The sequence below is a fragment of the Capricornis sumatraensis genome, chromosome 18, assembly GCF_032405125.1.
Source record: "Capricornis sumatraensis isolate serow.1 chromosome 18, serow.2, whole genome shotgun sequence".
Classification (NCBI taxonomy): Eukaryota; Metazoa; Chordata; class Mammalia; order Artiodactyla; family Bovidae; genus Capricornis; species Capricornis sumatraensis.
Genome location: NC_091086.1, coordinates 71,956,694 through 71,978,732, shown reverse-complemented (window position 1 = coordinate 71,978,732; position 22,039 = coordinate 71,956,694). Strand labels below are relative to the sequence as shown.

At 44.3% G+C, this 22,039-nt stretch overlaps 1 protein-coding gene across 1 annotated transcript in view; it reads left to right on the top strand.

The window, feature by feature from the left end:
- ADCY2 (adenylate cyclase 2) overlaps nt 1-22,039 on the top strand; it is a 449,290-nt gene that overhangs the window by 100,672 nt on the left and 326,579 nt on the right. The window contains exon 3 of the mRNA XM_068990537.1: nt 18,823-18,984. Within this exon, the coding sequence (XP_068846638.1) occupies nt 18,823-18,984 (162 nt within the window). The remainder of the gene's footprint in view (nt 1-18,822; nt 18,985-22,039) is intronic.

The following is a 22,039-nucleotide window of genomic DNA, read 5'->3' as shown; positions in this document are numbered from 1 at the left end:
TTAAATAAACAGGGTTACAATATATAGCTTTGACGTACTCCTTTCCCGATTTGGAACCAGTCTGTTGTTCCATGTCCAGTTTTAACTGTTACACCTTGACCTGCATAAATATTTCTCAGGAGGCAGGTCAGGTCGTCTGGTATTCCCATCTCTTTCAGAATTTTCCACACTTTGTTGTGATCCACACAGTTAAAGGCTTTGGCATAGTCAGTAAAGCAGAAGTACATGTTCTTCTGGTACTCTTTTGCTTTTTCCATGATCCAGCAGATGTTGGCAATTTGATCTCTGGTTCCTCTGACTTTTCTAAATCCAGCTTGAACATCTGGAAGTTCATAGTTCACGTCCTATTAAAGCCTGACTTGGAGAATTTTGAGCATTACTTTGATAGTGTGTGAGATGAGTGCAATTGTGCAGTAGTTTGAACATTCTTTGGCATTGCCTTTTTTGGGATTTGATTGAAAACTGACCTATTCTAGTCCTGCAGCCACTGCTGAGTTTTCCAAATTTGCTGGCATATTGAGTGCAGCACTTTCAGAGCATCATCTTTTAGGATTTGAAATCACTCAACTGGAACTCCATCACCTCCACTAGCTTTGTTTGTAGTGATGCTTCATAAGGCCCACTTGAGTTGTTTGAGGGTAGAATAAAAATTGAGAAATAATTTTTAGGAAATGCATTTGCTGATGAGAGACTTATAGAGACAATTGTGACTTGACTTTTAGACGTTGATAGTTTTCTAACCAAAAGAGAAAATACAAAATGAGTTGAAATTCTCTTCCAAAGGAAGAACAAATGGTGCAGGGGAAGGCAGGTGTAGACTGTTGGAGAGATTGGACCCAGTCTGCTTTGAGCTCACCTTCAACCTTGCCTGGCCTGGCCACCCAGAGCCTAAAATTGTCCTCCCAGCTCTCAGGATGGATGGGTTCCCTGGTGGGTTTATCCACGGAGCAGGGGGGAGATGCACAGCCACCCAGTCAGAGCACCACTCCCCCTGCCTTCATATGGCGTGATGACTCCGTGTAGATGCAGAGTCCCCAGCTATGCTGATTCCAGTGGTGGAAAGAAGGACCTTGCTGCTTGTCTTCTTTGAAGAAAGAATTCAGCAAGATGGTGAAAAAAACACAAAAGCATTTACTAGAAGTGAAGTACGAGTGGAAAAAGCAAAATACAGGTGAAAGAGCCACACAAGTGAGCTCAGAGTTGCATGCAATAAGGGCAGCTTAGGTTGCTTATTTAGGGGTTGTTTTCCGGATATTTTCCTGGCCAGTCAACTCCATGTTTGGTCTCGGTGTGCGCAGACATCTCAGCCAAGATGGAGTCCAGTTGCATCTTCTCCTTTCTGTCCTTCCCCTAGACTCAGGGCCTTCTGTGCATAGATGTCAGCTGGGAAATGCATAAGATGGTATTCAGCTGGGGCCCAGTGTTCCCAATGATACCCCATTGCAGAGCATTAGCAGGATGCCAGCTACATCTGCTCAACCTGGGGCCTGTCTCCTGCTACACGGGGTACCCTCAATAGATGGGGCACTGCCTCAATATGGTGGCTGCACCCAGAGGCCCACATTTCTTGTGCAGTATGGTGGGTGTCCCCAGGGTGCCCCACAGTTCTTGAAAGCCAGCAATGAGAAAAGAAGCTGTCATCTATCCATACTCAAGACCACCTGTAGGACCCAGGAATGGAACCCCTGCCTTCCTCTGCCCACCCCTACCAGGCAACCCCCACATCAAGGCAGAGCAGCCGTTTTCTGCCAGTGCCCCAAGTGTGAGAGCAGGCAGAGGTTCCCTGCTCTGGGCATCCTTATCAATCAGGAATGATCAACCAGCCACCCCAGGACAGAGCAGAGAATGGTCCTCCTGTCTCAGACTGCCTTTCTCACCTGGAAGTCAGCTCTGCTCCCCGTTTCCCAGCCAAGAAGGCAGGCTGTGGGCTGCCTGCTTCTTCAGCGTCACGTCTCTGACCCAGGACTGAGAGTGTGGCCTCCGTGGCTGATGAAAGAGGGTGGGTGGCTGAAGACACAGGCAGCCGAGTCTGCAGACCATTCAGGTGTAGACTTGTTAGCGACTGCTGGGTGGCATGCTCACGTCTTAAGGAGCTGTCGATTTGCCCCTGCTCTTCTGGTGTAATTCACCCGTTCATGTTCTTAGCAGCTTTGTGGAAGCCTTTTAGTACAAGAGTAAATGACCCTGGTCTACACTGGCATTCACCGATACCAGTAATGTGTAGCACTTGGCACAATTGAAGTGATCCACTGGAGGGCTTGGAAACTAGTAGAACAAAATTCCCTCATACGACTAATCTGTGTCACCTCCAGGCTTTGCCCACATGGTCTCCTCTCCCTGGAATGTTCTTCCCCAAGATAAAGCTGTCCCCTGTCTGCATTTTCTGTGGCACTCCCTGAGTCTCCCATCAGACATGCCTGTTTATCTGGTCCCTAAGAGGCACCAGCTCCATGAAAGTAAGACGAGGCACCCTTTGCCCTCTGACGTATTTGTGTGAAGCATGAAGCCAGGCACACAGTAGGTGCTTGGTGGGGGAATAAGGGAAATTACACCAGACCTTACTGGACCCCCTAGGTGCTTTTCCTTGTTCTTAAAAATCTCCTGAGATATTGAAAGTGTCCGAGAAGTACGCTATTAGTTATGTAACATAATAAAGTACATAGTCATTAGAGTACATGACAACAGGTGTACACCTGATAGGACACAATAAGGAATCAGTCATTGTTTTCTTATATCCCTTGAGAGTGCCTTGGACTGCAAAGGAGTCAAACCAGTCCATCCTAAAGGAAATCAACCCTGAATATTCACTGGAAGAACTGATGATGAATCTGAAGCTCTGATACTTTGGCCACCTGATGCGAATAACTGACTCACTGGAAAAGACCCTGATGCTGGGAAAGATTGAAGGCAGGAGAAGGGGATGACAGAGGATGAGATGGTTGGATGACATTACCAACTCAATGGACATGAGTCTGAGCAAACTCTGGGTGTTGGGGATGGACAGGGAGGCCTGGTGTGCTGCAGTCCATGGGGTCACAAAGAGTCAGGCACGGCTGAGCGACTGAACAACGACAGCATACCTCTACGAAGGGGTGAGTCCTCAAGTCACATCAGTTAGTAGCCATGTGCTGGTTTGGGGCTGAGCTCAGAGGCAAGCGAGGGGGGCTGTTGGGGTGCAGATTCTGGTACCAGACTCTCAGGGTTTCAACCCACGTTCTCCTGCCTGCTGTTAGGGGGAATCGGGGCAGGTACTCCTCGTCTCTGTGACTCAGTTTCCTTAGCCATCAGAGGACCCTACCGGATAGGGCTGTCACAGGGTTCTGTTGGCTGGGTGATGTTATGGACATCAGGGGGCGGGCAGTGTGGTTCCCACCTGGGGAAGCCTCGTGGAACTGAGAAGAGGGGGCTCGTGGGCACTGTGGTGGGACACTCCGGCCTAGCAGTGGAATAGAGACACATCTTGAAGAATGATCATAATTTAACCCATTTGTTTGGAAGGTCAGGATGGTATTTCAGAAGGAGAGAATAGCATGATGGAGACAGATTTTACTAAAAAAGTGGTATGGTCTCATATTTACTTTCCCTGTGGTTCCCCTTCGTGGGAGGTTACAAGCCATTAAAAAAAAAAAGTTTGATGAAAGGCAAGTTTAGTGAGAGTTTCGGCTAGGCCCTTGATGTCGAGGTGCTTTTATATGGAGCTCTATCTCAGCTGCCTTTGCTTCTGGGGTGGAGAGGACCAACCAGCCGGTTTCTGGAAGCAGTATCAGCCCATGCCATCCAGATCAGTGCCCTTTCCATGATTCCATCTACCTGGCGTTTCCCCTCGTAGATCAAGGGACCCACTTACTAAAGGACAGAGCTCAGGTCAGCTATGAAGCAGGAAACAAAAAGCTGAAATAGACTCAAACACACAGCCACATATCAAAGTTTACAGACTCTGGAATCAAATACTTTTTAAAATAAAACCCAGTGAGTCTGTTTTAACATAAGCATTTTCAAAGTAGCAGAATTATGGATATACCCAGAGTGTGAAATTTTCCCATTTCTGTTTAGTTAGCTTTGATCTCTGAAATATGTTGCCTAGGTAAGCAATTCGCAGTTACTAATATTAAGGTAGTAATTGGGGAGTTATTCCTTCAAAACTAAGCACTGTCCAGCCAGAATTGTGTGTGGTGCTTTCTTGTTTTTGAAAGGACTTTATTGTTCTTGGTTTTGTTCGGTCCCTGTGTCATATCTGACTCTTTGCGACCCCACGGTCTGCAGCAAACCAGGCTTCCCTGTCCTTCACTGTCTCCTGAGTTTGCTCAGATTCATGTCCATTGAGTCAGTGATGCCATCTCATCCTCTGCCACCCTCTTGTCCTTTTGCTTTCAATCTTTCCCAGCATCAGGATCTTTTCCAGTGAGTCAGCACTTCGCATCAAGTGGCCGAAGGATTGGAACTTCAGCTTCAGTATCAGTCTTTCTGTTGAATATTCAAGGTTGATTTCCTTTTGGGTTGACTGGTTTGTTCTCCTTGCAGTCCAAAGGACTCTCGAGTCTTCTCCAGAACTACAGTTCGAAGGCATCAATTCTTTAAAGTCAGGCAAAGTTTGATAAAATGTACAGTCTGCTACTGCTGCATTTTATGAATCTGGTGATGGAATCAAGTTTCGTTAAATAACATGAAACATGTCATAGAAGTGTGGCATAAGCCCAAAACGTAATAATCCTGAGACTGAAATACTCCTTGCAAAGACCAGATCCTGTATTAAAGTATTAACATGAGAGCACTGCTGATGGGACAGGTAAGATGGTTTGGATCCTTCTGTGAGAAATAATAATAATAAAAGCCAAATAAAGCAGCTGTGGTGTTCCAGAGTGACATGATCGCTGTAGACCAGACCTGCTCCGAAGACGGTTGTGTAGGAGGATCATGAGGAATCCAGACAGCCACTGCGCTGATCCCAGTTCCAGAACTGAAAGCCCCATGGAGCCAACACAGACACAGAAATAATTCATTTTACAGCTCAAGGATATGCATTCTCCCTTGTAAGATTTTCCTCTTTCAGAAGGAGAGAAAAAGCAAACAAAGGCATTTAAAACCTGGTGGGTCTTTTTGTGTTAAGTCCCTTTTGTACAAACAGGCTGCTTCAGTAAATGCTGATTTATGGAGGTGTTGAACGCACAAGTAGAAAATGGAGTCACCAAACAATATTTGTTTTTAGATGAATAATTCACTCCTTTTCCCCACATGAGTTTTTCTCATCTGAAGCACTGGCCTTTCAGATTAAATAAATATAATGTTTCAAAAGAATATGGGCATGAATATTCATAAAGACCAAAACAGCGAATATAAATAAAAGCCCTTTTACATAACATTTTATGTTTTTATGAAGACCTTACGGGGTTTTTTTGGTTGTTGTTGTTGTTCTTCTAAAATAACATTATTCAAAGTGATTTTCCAGGACACCATATCCTCTATGGAACCGCTATTACTGCAGCAGTGATACCGCTTTTCTGAATTGTTTCATGCAACAGTATTTTGCTTTACTAAGTGGAATTAAGGTAGTACTTGCTATGGCACAACCCATTAGCCACAGATTCAGCCTAGCACAATGGGAACTCCTCGGTACTGTCTTTGTCTAAACAATTGGAGGAACTTTAAAAAAGAAAACAATTTTTTAATAGATCGTTTAAGACAAGGAGATCCAACCAGTCCATTCTGAAGATCAGCCCTGGGATCTGTTTGGAGGGAATGATGCTGAAGCTGAAACTCCAGTACTTTGACCACCTCATGTGAAGAGTTGACTCATTAGAAAAGACTCTGATGCTTGGAGGGATTGGGGGCAGGAGGGGAAGGGTACGACAGAGGATGAGATGGCTGGATGGAATCACGGACTCGATGGACGTGAGTCTGAGTGAACTCCGGGAGTTGGTGATGGACAGGGAGGCCTGGTGTGCTGCGATTCATGGGGTTGGAAAGAGTCAGACACGACTGAGCGACCAAACTGAACTGAAGGATGTACCCTGAGAAATGTGGCCAGTTCCTACGGATAGAGGATAGCAGAACAGTTCTTGGTATTTCTGTAGATAAGCTATGCCGCTCTGCTGTGCTCAATTGTGTCTGACTCTTTGAGACCCCCTGGACTGTAGCCTGCCTGGCTCCTCTGTCCGTGGGATTTCCCAGGCAAAAACACTGGAGTGGGTTGCCATTTTCTATTCCAGGGGATCTTTCTGACCTGGGGATCGAATGCACATTTCTTGTGTCTCCTGCATTGGCCGGTGGATTCTGTACTACCGTGCTACTTAGGAAGCTTCTCTATAGATAAGTCAATGTTTTAAATCTTCAAAGTATACGTACATGCAAAATTTAGGTTATCATAAACTGGGAACACAAACGGTGGAGACCTTATCCCAGTTCCTTAAGGGCCGGAGGTAAAGATAGAATGAAACAGCTGACATGAGAGTAGAAAGGAAAAAGATGAACAAATTAAGACTGCAGTTATTTTTACCCAAACAGCTGGTTTAAAAGGGGCCAGTATGTCATATTTGATTGATTACTTCTATTAATGGAATTGTCTGGGTATTCTTACTTTAACTCCTGCAATTACTCAAAGTGGAAGTGCATTGCTGTCTATTTGGTAAGACTAGCTACTCAAGGCTGTGGCTGTCTGTGAGCATATGACCTTATAATCAGTGCTGTTTTAATGGCAGTGTACTGTATAATTTAAACCTGAGAGTTAATGAAAGTGAAGTTGATATAATTGAAATAGGAAAGGTTGAGTCTGTGATGTGTGTTCTTGACTGTCTGATACCCACTTGCCAGATTAGAAGGACGAGAAGTCCTTCATTCTCAGGGTGGGCTCGTGGTCCATTCTGGTACACACAAAAAGGGAGCCATGGAGAGATGAAAATGTTCACAGAGTCACCTTTGTAAAAATACAAGCTTAGAAAGTAGAAATTTATTCACGACCTTCTGAAAAAAAAAAAGATTTAAAAATCATCAAGGAGCACATTATTTCTTCTAATCATGTATTAATAACTAGAAAGAGTGAGTAGATGATTTCTAATGGACATCATTTTGCCTGATTGCTTCCAAATGAACATGCTGTTTTCTTTCTTTGCATTCGATGAGAAAAATAATTTTCAAGGAAAAGGACTTCCTGGCGTTAGAACAAGCTCTTTTGGTAGAGCAGATGGATTCTCAAGGTTCTTTTTTATTTTGGATAACATGAACACCCCTGACACTCAGAGACGCTCACCTTATGTTGCCCTGTTCACCTTCAGGGATTAGGATGAAGTAACATTTTAGCTTCAGCAGAAAGATCATGGCTTGTTTTTATGTTGCTTTATGACTCTGGGCAAAATACTTAATCCCTCAGCACCTGGATCTCCCTAATTGTAAGATAAGAAAACACGTGTCAATAGGTCCAGTTTGTCGTGGTTTTGAGATCATCCAAATATCGATTCTAGGTTGGACGACGTTCTTTCGGCACACTAACAGTTATTTCTGGAAATGTTCTGCCTGTTCCCAGTTCTTTTTTCTGTTGTTTCTAAAGACTTTTTCCTGCAATTCCAAGACCTTATGAAGCCTGGGCATTTTGGGCAATGGTTTTCCTAGAAGCCATGCTTACTAATTATTTTGCCAACAGGTTAACATAATAAGTCTTTGGAAGTCCCAAAGGCAGTGACCTATATTTGAGGTTTTCATTAGAGTAGAACATCATTTATGATACCAGTTGCTATATTAGTCAGGTTTCTGCTCTGATAATTCTGAATAACAAATAAATCCAAGTGGCTTGTAGCAGTAATAGCATATTTTCTCTTTCATACTCACTATCTGAAGGGGTGGGATTTGTCTGATCTCTGTTGGCCCTCCCCAGGCTCGGCAGGTAGGGAATATTCCAGACTTTGTTTTAGGCTCAAGTCTATAACCCAGACCCAATTGAAAGAGCTTTGTCTTTCTGGACCAGGAACTTTTTGTTGTGGAAAACCGGACATCCAAAAGGGCAGGTGGGGAACTTCGCTGGTGTTCCAGTGGTTAAGAATCCACTTCGCAATGCAGGAGACTTAGGTTCAGCCCCTGGTCAGGTAACTAAGACCCTCATGCCTTGAAACACCTAAGCCTGAACACCACATCCACTGAGCCTACGTGCCAGGACTGGAGAGTCTGTGCAGTACAAGGAAAGATCTCGCAAGACACAACAAAGACACATGAACTGAAGCCTCTGAAAGCCTCCATTCTGAATAGGTAGCTGTCACTTTAGCACACTTTCTCATTACTGAAAGTAAGTCTCATGATCAAGTCCAAAGTCAGTGGGGTAGAGATGAATACTCCAGCTACTCATCTCCATGGCAAGGGTGAGGTGAGAAGAAAGAACTGTGTCCGCATCTCCTATGTTAGGAAACTGAGCCTAACTGAGCCAAGTTCAAGGTGCCCTGTGTTCTCGTTGTTATTTTGACCAAGTGACCACCATGCGGAACAAACCTTTAAAAAACTGAAGAGGTGCTCTGGGAAACAGGAGGATGGTGTGGAAACACTATACTGTTTTTCCAGACTCAGGAAAGGCCATGCAAACGCTTTAATGACAAGGATGGCGGCTCACATTCAGACAAAGCAGCTTGCTCATTACAGGTGGATTACGGTTGTTTATTTGTTTTACTTTTGACTCTGCTAAGTCTTCGTCACTTTTGCAAGGGCTACTCTCTAGCTGTGGTGTGCTGGCTTCCCACTGCAGTGGCCTCTCTTGCTGGGGATCATGGGCCGTAGGGCACGAGGCTTCAGCAGTTGTGGCATATGGGTTTAGTTGCCCTAAACTAAAGGGCACATGGAGTCCTCCCAGACCAGGGATCGAACATGTGTCCCCTGCATTGGTAGGCAGATTCTTATACACTGTGCCACCAGGGAAGTCTGTTTAGTTAGTTCAAAATAAAATTTTCAGTTCAATTCAGTCACTCAGTTGTGTCCGACTCTTTGCAATCCTATGGACTGCAGCACACCAGTTTTCCCTGTCCATCACCAACTCCCAGAGCTTGCTCGAACTCACGTCTATCAAGTCGATGCCAGGCAACCATCTCATCCTCTGTCGTCCCCTTCTCCTCCCACCTTCAGTCTTTCCCAGCATCATGGTCTTCTGCAATGAGTCAGTTCTTTGCATCAGATGGCCAAAGTATTGGAGCTTCAGTTTCAGCATCAGTCCTTTCAATGAACACCCAGAACTGATCTCCTTTAGGATGGACTGGTTGGATCTCCTTGCAGTCCAAGGGACTCTCAAGAGTTTTCTCCAACACCACAGTTCAAAAGCATCAATTCTTCAGTGCTCAGCTTTCTTTATAGTCCAACTCTCACATCCATACATGACTACTGGAAAAACCATAGCTTTGACTAGATAGACCTTTGTTGGCAAATTAATATCTCTGCTTTTTAATATGCTGCGTAGGTTGGTCTGACAAAATGTGGTCAACTGGAGAAAGGAATGGCAAACCACTTCAGTATTCTTGCCTTGAGAACCCCATGAATGGTATGAAAAAACAGATTTTTAGTTCTAAACAAATCAGACTTGCAGACAGATACTGCTGCCTTTATGTGAGGGTCAGGTGAGAAAAGGAGTACAGGAAACAAATGAACAAATTTGGAGATTATCCTTCACTCCCACGGATGTGACCTGTTTTAAGAGCAAGGACCGTATATTATCCCTGATAGCGAACAAAATGCCTCGTATATTGTAGAGTTAAATACTGGTGAATCAGTGAATATGTAAATGATGAAGAAAGGAAGAGGAAACATATACGTAGATGGATACCCAGGTCCAAACAAAAAAACGAGAAACAGAAGGGACTGTGGAAGGGAAAATAGGAAACTGCGTTAGTCATCACTGTCTCAAAGTAGGAGCTGAGGGTTTGGACAGACAGGGCTGGTGAAGACAGCAGGCTGCTTTTGTTCCCCTAGGATATCAGGTTTTTTTTTTTTTTTTTTTTTTTTACATCTTACTATTCTCTTTGTTCATGCTTTTAAAAATGTATGATATACCTCCCACCTATTTTAAATTAAAAAAAAAAGGCACAGTGAAGGTTATTGTTTTACTTCTGATTCCATCATTAATCTCTCTTAACTGTGAATAACATTTTCAGCAGAAGAATGAAAGCTACCCAGTGATTCATGATTTCATCAGTACTCTTTGAAGCCCAGGCATTCCATCAAGGAACATAATATGTATTCTTTCCCATAATAATATAACATTTAAAGAAATGTTTTCATATTCTGTAAAGATGGAGTTGATATGCAGAAAATATTCTTGGCCAAAAATATCTTTGGAAGAAAAATAAAAACTTTTCATCATTGAGTCTTCAAGGTGTCCCAGAGTTTTTATCCTCAAGGATGGTCATTAAGGATGTTTTAGAATAGCATAGTTTATTTCCTAGAACTTCTAAGCACATTTTTTGTAGTAAGATGGAGTTCTCCTTGAACTTTTCACAGTTCAGTGAGAGATACAACTTGATGGCTCAAATGGACAGTTCAGTTCCCTCCTCTGAAATGAGAGCTTCCAACTGGAAAATCAGACCAGCAGAACTGGGCAGTGACCACAAGGAGGAAGGTGTGTCAAATGGCCCAGATGTCACATGTCAGCAGTAATTGCTGGCCAGGGGTTTTTGGCTTATGTAGTAGAAGTGAAGCTGGAAATAATTTCTTAAATTGATCTTTATTTTAAAATCAAATTGGTTTGGAGACTTCAAGAAATAAGATCTAGTAACCAAGGTGAAGATGAGTAATTATTCATAGTTGATTAAATCAGTGTCTGTTTAGCAGGAGGCTTTGACCTTGTCCAGTGTCTCCATGTGGTCACCGTACTGGAAATTCTCTGTAGTCATTGCCACAAAAGTGAGAGTAATGCTGACTGCTGAACCCACCCAGGGCCCATCAGATCTGTGTGGCTTCCAGGCATGCCACCTGATGACAGGGTGAGGATACAAAGTCAGATGCAGTAAACTTCTGGGGCTCAAGTGCCCGCTTTTCTAGCAAGCTCCCAGTGAGGCTGCATTCAGGCGCAAGGCCCACAGTTGGTGTAGCAGGTATCTGAGCCCCACAAAGCAAGAGCTGGTTCAGGGTCGTCACTAGTCTGGAGAATAATGGATGTGCCAGGGAGGTTTGCACCTCCCAAAACTGGAAGGACAGTCAGTCAAGACAGGCAATGAACTGGAGAGAAGTGGGAAGACTGTGAGTACACCCAGGCAGAAGTCATCAGACACCCACAGGTTAGCAAATGCACTGAGCATGCAGTTAACTGTGAGGAACTGGTTTAACTTTCATGGATGAGGGTCTTTCAGTGTAGCTGTGATGGTTCTCTACTCTCAGGTATCCTTGTTGAATATAAATATAAGGATTCAAATTCCACTAATGAGAGGAGGTTGTTCAGCAGGGTGATCAGCTAGAGGGTGAATGGGGATGTTATTTTAGATGGGAGGTTGGTGGGCTTCTTCTTGGAAGGTGATGCTTGAGGTGTAAGCCCTGGATGACAAAAAGAGGCCAGTCAAGGGAAGACCAAGGAAGAATACTGGGGGCAAAGGAACAGAAAGTGCAAAGGCCCTGAGGTGCTGAAGGAATGTCAGTGGGACCAGTATGGAAGGACTGTGAACATGGGTGATGGGAGTTGGTGAGATATGAGGTGGGGGCTTCAGCCAGAGCAGATCAGCAGGAAACCTTATTGGCATGCCGAGGACTTTGAGTTTTTCTTCGTCTTGTAGAAAGCCAGCGGTGGGATGTACACAGAGGAGGGGCAACGGGGTCAGATTGAACATTTAACAGATCCCTTTGATTGCCGCCAAAGTTAGCTGATGCCTCCACCACGTCCTATAACTGTCATTCTTTCTTTGTGACAAGAACATTTAAGATCTACTTTCTCCATGACTTTGATGTCTGTAATACAGTGTCGTTGACCATAAATGTAATACTGGGCTGTAATACAGTGTTGTTGACTGTAAACGCAATACTGTGCTTATTTCCCCAGGACCTACTTACCCTTGAACTGCATGTTTTGTGTCCTTTGACAAATGTTTCCCCATTTCTCCACCCCAGCTCCTGGGAACTGCCATTCCACTCAGTTTCTACAAGTTGGAATTTTTACATTCCACCCAGAAGTGATATCTTATATAAACAAAACATCAGTGTCTTTCTTTGTATGAGTCATCTCACCAGCATAATGCCTTCATGTGTGTATGCATACACATACATATAGGAGATCTGTATATACAGATATGAACCCCTCTCCTTTGGGAAGACCTTGAGAAAGAAAGAGGGAAAAGAGGAGAAAGTTAAACTTGAAAACCAGGCTGATCATGAAAGGGACACTCAAAGAAGCCTTAACACACTGATGCACTAGCACTAAAAATCGGTGACTAAGGATTTCCCAATTAAAGACCGTTTTACGCTAAAAATATATTCACACTAAAAAAAACATATAATAGTGACTCAAAGTAATCTTTATGTGTATGATCAAAGGACAAAATAAAAAATACTGGTCTAGGTGAGTTCATGGCAAGGTCAGTTGGATCAAGGAAGATGCGGAGATGTCTCTAGAGATGCATGGATTGAGCAGATGCGAATAGTGTGAATGTGGTTGGGGTCATATTGGGATGTATAGTGGAGGTTTTCATGCAGACAGCAAATATTCATGGAACACCTACGAGGTGGCCACCATTGGGGGCCTAGGCACTGGGGTCTCTGCTGTGAGTGAAACAAGTTCCTACCCTTATGATGTCATTTAAGTTTCACTGAGGGAGAAAATGAACAAATTCAGAACTGTTGGTGTTATGGGCTTCCCAGGTGACTCAGTGGTAAAGAATCTGCCTGCCAGCACCTGAGAAGTAGTAGATGTGAGTTCGATCCCCGGGTCAGGAATATCCCTGGAGAAGGGAATGGTAACCCATTTCAGTATTCTTGCCTGAAGAATCCTATGGACACAGGAACCGGGCAGGCTACAGTCTGTAGGGTCTCAAAGAGTGGGACGCAACTTGGCAACCACAGCAAAAACAAATAGGTATAAACAAGTAAAGCAGGTGACGAGGACCAGGGTGTGGAAGGAGTGGAGCTGCTGTTTTGTGCAGGGCAGTCCCTGAAGGCAGGTAGGTAAGAGAAAGTGACAGTTGCTTCAGTCGTGTCTGACTCTTCACCACCCCATGGGATGTGGCCCACCGGGCTCCTCTGTCCATGGGATTTTCCAGGCAAGAATACTGGAGTGGTTTGCCATTCACTTCTCCAGGGGATCTTCCCCACCCAGGGATTGAATCCAAGTCTCCTGCATTGCAGGCAGATTCTTTACCGTCTAAGCCACAAAGAAGCCTGGTAGGTAGAATGATACTTGATCAAAGACATGAGTGGGAAGAGGGAGCCTGGGAGAGGGACCACAGCAACATCCCTGGCAGACCCCAGAAGCAGTCAGGAGGCCTTAGATGCTGGATCCCAGCAAGGGCAGGTGGGGGCAGGCAGAATGGAGGGCAGGGAGGCTGCAGGAGGATGGGCAGGACGTTGCCAGGTCCTCTGAGTGAAACAGGGAGCCGCTGGAGACTGTCAGAGAAATGGTAAGAGTCTGTATATGCACTGGGTTTAGAAAGAGATGATATTTCAATGGACCAAGAAGAGACAGGACCATCTGAGAATGGAGAACGGCAGACCTAGAGGCAAGAGCACCCCATCCTCACAGTGAGGGGATGATTTGGGTGGGCCGGAGCAGAGGATGCTTCCAGAGCAGGGTGGGGGCGAGGATGAAAACACCTCCAGACCATATGGTTTCCATGTGACTCTGTAATCACAAGAAACCTTGGAGAGAAGTGTTCAGAGCACAGGGTGAGCCCGAGGAAATGTGCATCTAAGGAAAACATGAACAGACTTCAGCACTCAGAATCACTAGTCCAGCAGTTGTATGTGGGCCGGGTTAAAGAAGGGAGGATGCTGGTGGGAAGTAGACCTGTGAGAGCATTACTTCAGCAGTTGGATAGGGGCTTCCTATCATGCTTCAGTGCTAGTCTGTAAGGAAATTCTGGAGTCGTGTGGTGCATCCACTTCCATGGGATATTTTGCTACTGCCTAATAACTAAGATCATGGCATCCACCCCCATCACTTCATGGCAAATAGATGGGGAAACAGTGGACCAGCAGCTGACTTTATTTTTGGGGGCTCCAAAATCACTGCAGATGGTGATTGCAGCCATGAAATTAAAAGATGCTTACTCCTTGGAAGGAATGTTATGACCAACCTTGGACAGCATATTAAAAAGCAGACACATGACTTTGCCAACAAAGGTCCATCTCATCAAGGCTATGGTTTTTCCAGTAGTCATATATGGATGTGAGAGTTTGCCTATAAAGAAAGCTGAGCACTGAAGAATTGATGCTTTTGAACTGTGGTGTTGGAGAAGACTCTTGAGAGTCCCTTGGACTGCAAGGAGATGCAACCAGTCCATCCTACGGAGATCAGTCCTGAGTGTTCATGGGAAGGACTGATGTTGAAGCTGAAACTCCAATACTTTGGCCACCTGATGCGAAGAACTGACTCATTGGAAAAGACCCTGATGCTGGGAAAGATTGAAGGTGGGAGGAGAAGGGGATGACAGAGGATGAGATGGTTGGATGGCTTCACCAGCTCAATGGACTTGAGTTTGAGTAAACTCTAGGAGTTGGTAATGGACAGGGAGGCCTGGTGTGCCGCAGACCATGGGGTCACAAACAGTTGGACACAACTGAGCGACTGAACTGAACTAACCTGAAAAAGTAAATAATGTATCCATTCCTATAGGCTTGGAAAGATGCCTGTGGTGTATATATAGTTCAGTGATAAAAGCAAATTTCAGAGTAATGCATATAAGAGCATCCCACTTAATCCATCAATAAAACCTCTCATGTGCAGGCATGCATGTGTGCAAGTGTGTATGTCTGTGTGTCTCTATGAGCTTGGTATCAGTCAGGACCATCCAGGCTTGCCACCATCAAGGGTAATGGCTCACGCACATGCTCACAGACCCAGGTGGGTCAGTCGAGGGGCTCTGTCCTTCCTTTGCAAGCAAGACTGGGAGGAGCTCCATCCAATGTCATGTTTCCACAGTTGCCAGGGAGGGAAGGGACTTGGGAAATGGTGCATTTGCTTTTAAAGTTTCCGCTCACAAAGGACATGAATCATTTCTGGTTATGCTTCACTTGTCAAAGCAAGTCACATGGCCTCAGCTAATTTCAAAGAGATGCTTAGTGCATCTCTATCATGTGCTGAGAAGGAGGAGAGCCAGAACTGTCTGGAAAAGAGTTATGATTGCCGGGAGTGGGGAGGAAGGGGTGGAATGGGCAGAAGGGAGGAAGGATGCTTTCTCTGGGGAGAGTAGGGAGGGAAATTGGGGAAGAGGGTTTCCTACTGAATGGAAAGGTATTGAGCCTACCTAGTGGCCGTGACAGCAGAGAGGAGCAGTCAGATGCCAGATGCTGGAGTTCAGTAGTCAGAAGATTTTCTTTTTTTTAAGTATGTATGTGAAGAATTGTCAGAACTGATTCTCAAACGTTGATGACTGGATTGATTGGAGAGGAAGGTGTCCTGATTTGAACTGAGTTATATCTGGTAAGAGGAACAGGTTTAAGAACATAAAGGACAGTCTCATAGTTGGTTTGAAATTTGTGGAGCTTGAAAGTCAAGTGGACCTTCAAGGGGAAGATAATGCATGTCTTGCAAGAGGCGGATGCTGGGCCAGAGTTAAGAGAAACTCTCGAAATGATTCTGTTGAGATGAGGGCTGTCTCTTCAGATCCAGTGCTCATGTGGGTTTCTGTGCAGTGTCCAGAACTGGATCAGTCCTCCTCTCCCTTCAGGCTTTGGACAGAGACACATCCAAGGAGAATCAGTGGTGGAAATGTCCCCATGGTAACATGGATCCCAAGTGCCTGCATTCAACATTTTGGAGTTTATACCCACCCACTTTTGTAGGTGTGCCAGATCCATTGTGGTTTTACATATGGCACTCTTTGAAGTTGTTTTGGAAAGCAGGCTAAAAAGAAAATAGATTCCTTTGGGATTCACAAAAAGTGCAGACTGTCCTACCATGGGTCTTGAAATGGTACTAGGCTCTCTCCCTCCAGTCTGCCGAATGCAGCTGGGCATCACTCCCTGAGCTCCCAAAACTTGGCTCCTGTAATGCTGCCACTAAAATCCAAAACTTGATTGAATATGGCTTGCTTAATTGACCTTTAACAGTTTTATTTTGTCATCCAAAAGTGAATCAAAAACCAACCGCCTCTATTTTTTCCATTTGGTTACTGCAGATAAGCTTGCCGTGTGCTTGCATTTCAAAGCTCAAACTGTTAGCAGAGTGTGTATTAATTGAAATCACATTTGAGTTTAAAAGCTGTCCAAAATTAAGCTGTTCAAAAGTTTTGTTAATTTCAAAGAAATACTAAAGGATTTTGCGTTAGAAGAAAAACACGTAGTTGACAAAGAGGTTTGCCTTTGTAATTATCAATTTTGATACCTGAAAATATTCATTTAATACCTCTTATAGCATGGCAACCCAGTCCAGTATTCTTGCCCGGGGAATCCCATGGACAGAAGAGCCTGGTGGGCTATGGTCCTTAGGGTCACAAAGAGTCAGACACGACTGAAGTGACTTAGCATGCACGTAGGATATAAGGGTTTGGCATGAATCCTACATGTAGAAATACAAATACCTTGACTGAAAGTCTTTCCTGTAAAGTTGCTGGATATTAGGGATCCCAAAGTAGGTTGAACTTTCTCATTGAGCTGGGATTGGGCAGTAGTTGTTTTTCTCATTCTTGAAATAAACTTTCCCCTGTAGCTTAGTGGTTCTCAAGCAGAGGCAGTGTTATGCCCTGGAAGACTCTTGACGAGGGCAGGAGACGTGTTCAGTTGTCACAGCTTTGAAGGTGGAATGTTATTGGCATCTAGTGGGTCAAGGCCACAGATGCTGCTATCATATCCTGCAGTGCAGGGTCCATCATGAATAACTCTCCAGCCTCAGGCATCAGTAGTGCTGAGGCTGACGCCCTGCCTAAGAGAATCTGCATAATTACTTTTTGATTGTAAAGCATGTTACCAGGTCCCGTGACTGCAGGAGGGGAATCGCACCTGGTGTCCACCCAGGGTTCTCTTTGTTAAATCCAGAGCAGACTTTGGTCCATGTCCTTCTTGTGAATTCACACCATACGAACTCCTGCAGAAGAGCTCTGCCGTGGCTCTCTGTCCTTCCCACTGTGTTGGGCTTCAGGATTCCTTAAAGTAACCTGAGGGCATCCCTGGTGGCTCAGCAGTAAAGAATCCACCTGGCAATACAGGCGGTGCAGGAGACTCAGGTTCCATCCCTGAGTTGGGAAGACCTCCTGGAGAAGGGAAATGGCAACCCACTCCAGTATTCTTGCCTGGGAAATCTCATGGACAGAGGTGCCTGTCCATGAGGCTACAGCCCATGGGGTCGCAAAGAGTCAAACATGACTGAGTGACTAAATGACATCAGAGTAACCTGGGTCACCCTGTAAAAGTGGGACAAGCTCTTTCCTTCGCCTCACTTGCTTTTTGAGTGAAGACCTGTGTGCTGAGCGAAGCTCACCAAATCCTCATGCCCCCTGTTTTTCTGACCTCAGTCTGGTCTTTTGTCCACTTGATTTAGCACCTGTGTATGCCTTTTGATGTTCTGATGCTTTTGTAATGAAAATGGCCTGTTTTATTACCTACTAAACCATTTTCTTTTCCATCCCAAACTTTCCTCTAAGCTGGTTCACATTGATTTTTTTTTTATTGAGGTGACATTCATATAACATAAATTGGCCACTTTAAAGGAAAGAATTCAGTGGTTTTTAGTGCATTCACAGTGTGTACAATATCCAGCTCTGTCTAGTGTCCAGAACATTCTCCTCAAGCCGTTTGCCTGTTGAGAAGTTAATTCCCATTCCTCCTTGCCACAGCCCCTAAGAACCACCGATCTGCTTTCTGTATATAAATTTACTTATTCTGGATACTTCCTGTAAGTGGAATCATACAGTATGGGGTCTTTTGCCCTAGTTATGTTCACCTAATCTAATGGTTTTGAGATTCATCCACATTGTAGCCTGTATCAGTACTGACTTCCTTTTCAGGGCTGAATAGTATTCCATTGTATGCATGGCCCACATGTCATTTATCCTTTCATTTTTAGATGAGCATTTGTGTCGTTTCCTTCCTTTGAGTATTGTGGATATCCCTGTTATGAACATGTGTGTGTACATGCATTTGTTTGAGTACTTGTTTTCAGTTCTCTAGGGTGTACATTTAGGAATGGAATTGCTGGGTCATATAGTAATTGTATGTTTAATCTTTGAGATTCCTTCGGGGAATCACCTCTGAGCTGTTTTATCTTATTAATTTCATGTTCCTGCTCTTTGTATCTACTTCAGCTAACTCCCCACAGGTGGCAGCCATCCATTCTCCTGGGGTCTATTCTTAAAATGCTGTGATTTAAAAAATGTAGAGAGTCCTGGTATGTGTTCAGAAGCACAGATACTAAACCCTGAGAGTTTAGAACCAGCTTTGCATCCATGCCCATGAGGTGCTCAGATTCACCTAATGTCTGCAATGATTTGGATGTCAAAACTGGAAATCCTCAATTTTTGAAAAAGAACCTTTTTTTCCCCCTCCATCACAATAGTCCTTTCTTGGGACCCAGTGGAGCTGTTTGCACATGTCTTCTTGTTCTGTCATAATATTGTTTCTTTAATGGTGGTGGTTCCTGGGGGTCTGTGAAGCCTGTAATGGGAAGGAGAGAGGGAACCTTAGGAACAGGGATGCTCTGTGACTCTCACTGCCCTTCTTCCCTACCTGCAGGTGTCGTTCTTCCTCTTCATCATCTTCGTGGTGTACACCATGCTGCCCTTCAACATGCGAGATGCCATCATTGCCAGCGTCCTCACCTCCTCTTCTCACACCATCGTGCTGAGTGTCTGCCTGTCTGCAACCCCGGGGGCCAAGGAGCACCTGGTCTGGCAGGTAGGTGCACCTCCGCCTCTGCACGGCGACCTTCCCCATCCCTCCGGGGATGGGGGAAGCACCACACACCTGCCCCAGGTGTGACTGTTGGCTAGTACCTGGTAGGTGCCCTGGGTCTACTCTCTGACACTGACTCTGAGTATTGCTAATGGGTAGCCAGTTCCCCCAACTCTCTGTGGGTGGAATAGGCAGTCACTTAGCAATCGGCACTGGGGAAAATTGGAAATGGCAGTTCCATTTTGCTGATTGATTGTTAAAAGCTGTTATTATGCATTATAATTTAGCACTCTTATTTTTAGAGTGAAGCAACTTATATAATTAAATTCATGATTCCTTCCCATCTCCCTCTCTGAGAGATAGCCAAAGCCCCGTCTTTATAGAGGACAAAAAAGTTCTCTATTTCTTAACCCTCTGGCAAGCCCAAGGACATAAAAAATAGTTCTTAAAATGCTTCAGCAGAAAATTTAGCTTTACTGCTAAATGGCGTTTCCATGAAGCCTTTCTATTTAATTAGTTGAAAGCATTTAAAAAGCCATTTAATTTCCTGTTGTGTACATTTGTAAACACGAGGGGCAGTGGTTTGGGCTGATTCTTAACAGTCTCTTTTTTTAACCTATAAAAAGCATGTTTTATTTTGCTCTGTTGGAATCAAATGTAACAAATGCAGCCTGCATTCAAAACACAGTGGATCTGAGAGGAGTGTTTATGAACAGCAGTGTTGTTGAAAAGGGGATTTTAGGCGTGGGTCTCTTGAGCCCTGTGGATCTGAGAAACCAGTTTGTCCTTCACTTGGTGGCTCATTTTCTTTGGAAACTTGAGGTGGAAATGGAGACCTACCCTTGGGTCTGTAGTAATTGCTCTTAGTTGGAAAGCTATCCAGGGACCCGTTTTCTCAATACTCCTCTCCTAGTGCTCATAACAAACATGCATTAAAAGTAGGCTGAGCATTTGTGAGACGTCCTTTGTGGGCACTGAGTGAGGGGAAAGCTCCTGATTTAGCACTGCGGGTGTCAGCGTCACAGTGACTTGTTTGGATTTTACTAAGAACTGTCCACTCCAGGCAGCGGAGGAAACACTTTCTTCCCTGTGACCGAGCAGAGTAGACCCTTATCAGTAACCTGCATTGCCAGAGACACACGCAGCGGCTGGTCAGTAACTAATCAAATGAAAGAAAGAAAGTGGGTGTTTTATGAAAAGAAGAAATAATCCAGTCATGCCTGGGAAGAGGTGAAAGAAATGCTCCTTTTTACCTGAGTTTTGCCTCAGCTTTTACTTTTTTTTTTTCCCTGCATTTAGGAGCCTCCCATGAGGATATTCATGGGACATTCCTCCCATAAATTCCACTCTTTCATCCTCTATTAAGTAGAGTCATTAAGTTCCACCTTAGGTGGTCACATGCAGGTCAGGGTGATGGGTATGTTTTATGTAGGAATGAGTACATAATAATTTATGTAATAAATATTATGTAACAATAACAATTTGCTTTGCCAGTTTACACTATAAAAATCACTGCAGGAAAGTCCTGGTTACACAGGCACGGGGGCACACAAACATATTTCCCAGCTCACGGCATCTTCCTGGTCTCGGGTTACCTTGGAACACATCCCTTGAACATTTTGTTCCTGTTTCTTCTGCCTCTTCATGAATCAAGGAAGTGTCTGCTGGTGCAGATGTCATAGAGAAGATATCTGGGAGATGAGGATGGTGATACCTGCCTGTAAGGATGAAATGGGGTTAAGTGATTTGCAAAGAACCTAGCACATTTTAGATATCAAGTACTGTGTTGAGTTTTTTTTTTTAAGCACAGTTATTTTCTTGCATTGGTTAAAAAAAATATGGTAAGGATGTAATCTTAAGTTTTTATTTTCTCAATTTCCAAAACCAACAAAGAAAAATAATTCTTATCACTGGACAGGCAGAGATAGGAGGATTCTAGAATAACAAAAGAATAAAAATTCTTCATTCCGTAGTATTTCATATAAGCATAACATTGAAAGAAACAGAAGAATAAAAGGTCAGGTTTCCATCCCCTCAGAAACAATTTCACAGCGATTTCAAGGGCTGAGAAAGGCAGACTCTGCCGACGGCTTTCAAATGGAAGGTTCGTAGGTGAACATCAGAGTAATCTAGTAGAAGAGTTTTAAGTGCATTTGGCCACTGCCAGAAATAGAACCTAAAAATAACACTGGTTTGAGATATGAGGAAAACATTTTATGGGCTCCCTTTTATGAAAAGTGTATAAAAGACAGAATGCTATAGAGTAGATAGTTATATTGCTCTGGAGTAATTGTTTGAAGCAAAACTATTTAAAATAAAGAATATTGCTCTGATATAAAGAATAAGGTACCCATTGATGGGGGCTTCCCAGGTGGCTCAGTGGTTAAGAATCCCCTTGCCAATGCAGAAGACCTGGGTTTGAGCCTTGGGTCAGGAAGATTCCCTGGTGAAGGGAATGGCAACCCACTCCAGTGTTCTTGCCTGAGAAATTCCACAGATGTATGAACCTACCAGGCTACAGACCATGGGATTGGAAAAAAGTCAAACATGACTGAGCGACTAAACAGTAACATCCCATCCTTGATGATCAGCGTCACCTTACCTTTAACGCTCCAGAGAAGCAGGGCATTTATTTAACATGGGTCCCTACTAATCATTTTTTGTTTCATTTTATTTTTGGAACACCTGCAATCCATTGATGGTATGTGGAAGTGAAGTGAAAGTGTTAGTCATGCAGTCATGTCTGACTCTCTGCGACCCTGCGGATTGTAGCTCTCCAGGCTCCTCTGACCTTGGGGTTTTCCAGGCTAAGCTACTGGAGTGGGTTGCCATCTCCTCCAGGAGAATCTTCCCCACCAGGGATCAAACCGACGTCTCCTGTGTCTCGTGCACAGTAGGCAGACTATTTGCCCTGTGAGTCACTGGGGAAGCCCCATTTTGATTCCCATGTGGCCTCAGACCTGGTCAGCAGATGTCCCTCTGAGCTACTTATCCCCGTGATTCTTTGAGTATCTCCTCAATTTCCAGCACAAGTTATTTTGGTCTGCTCTTGTGCACT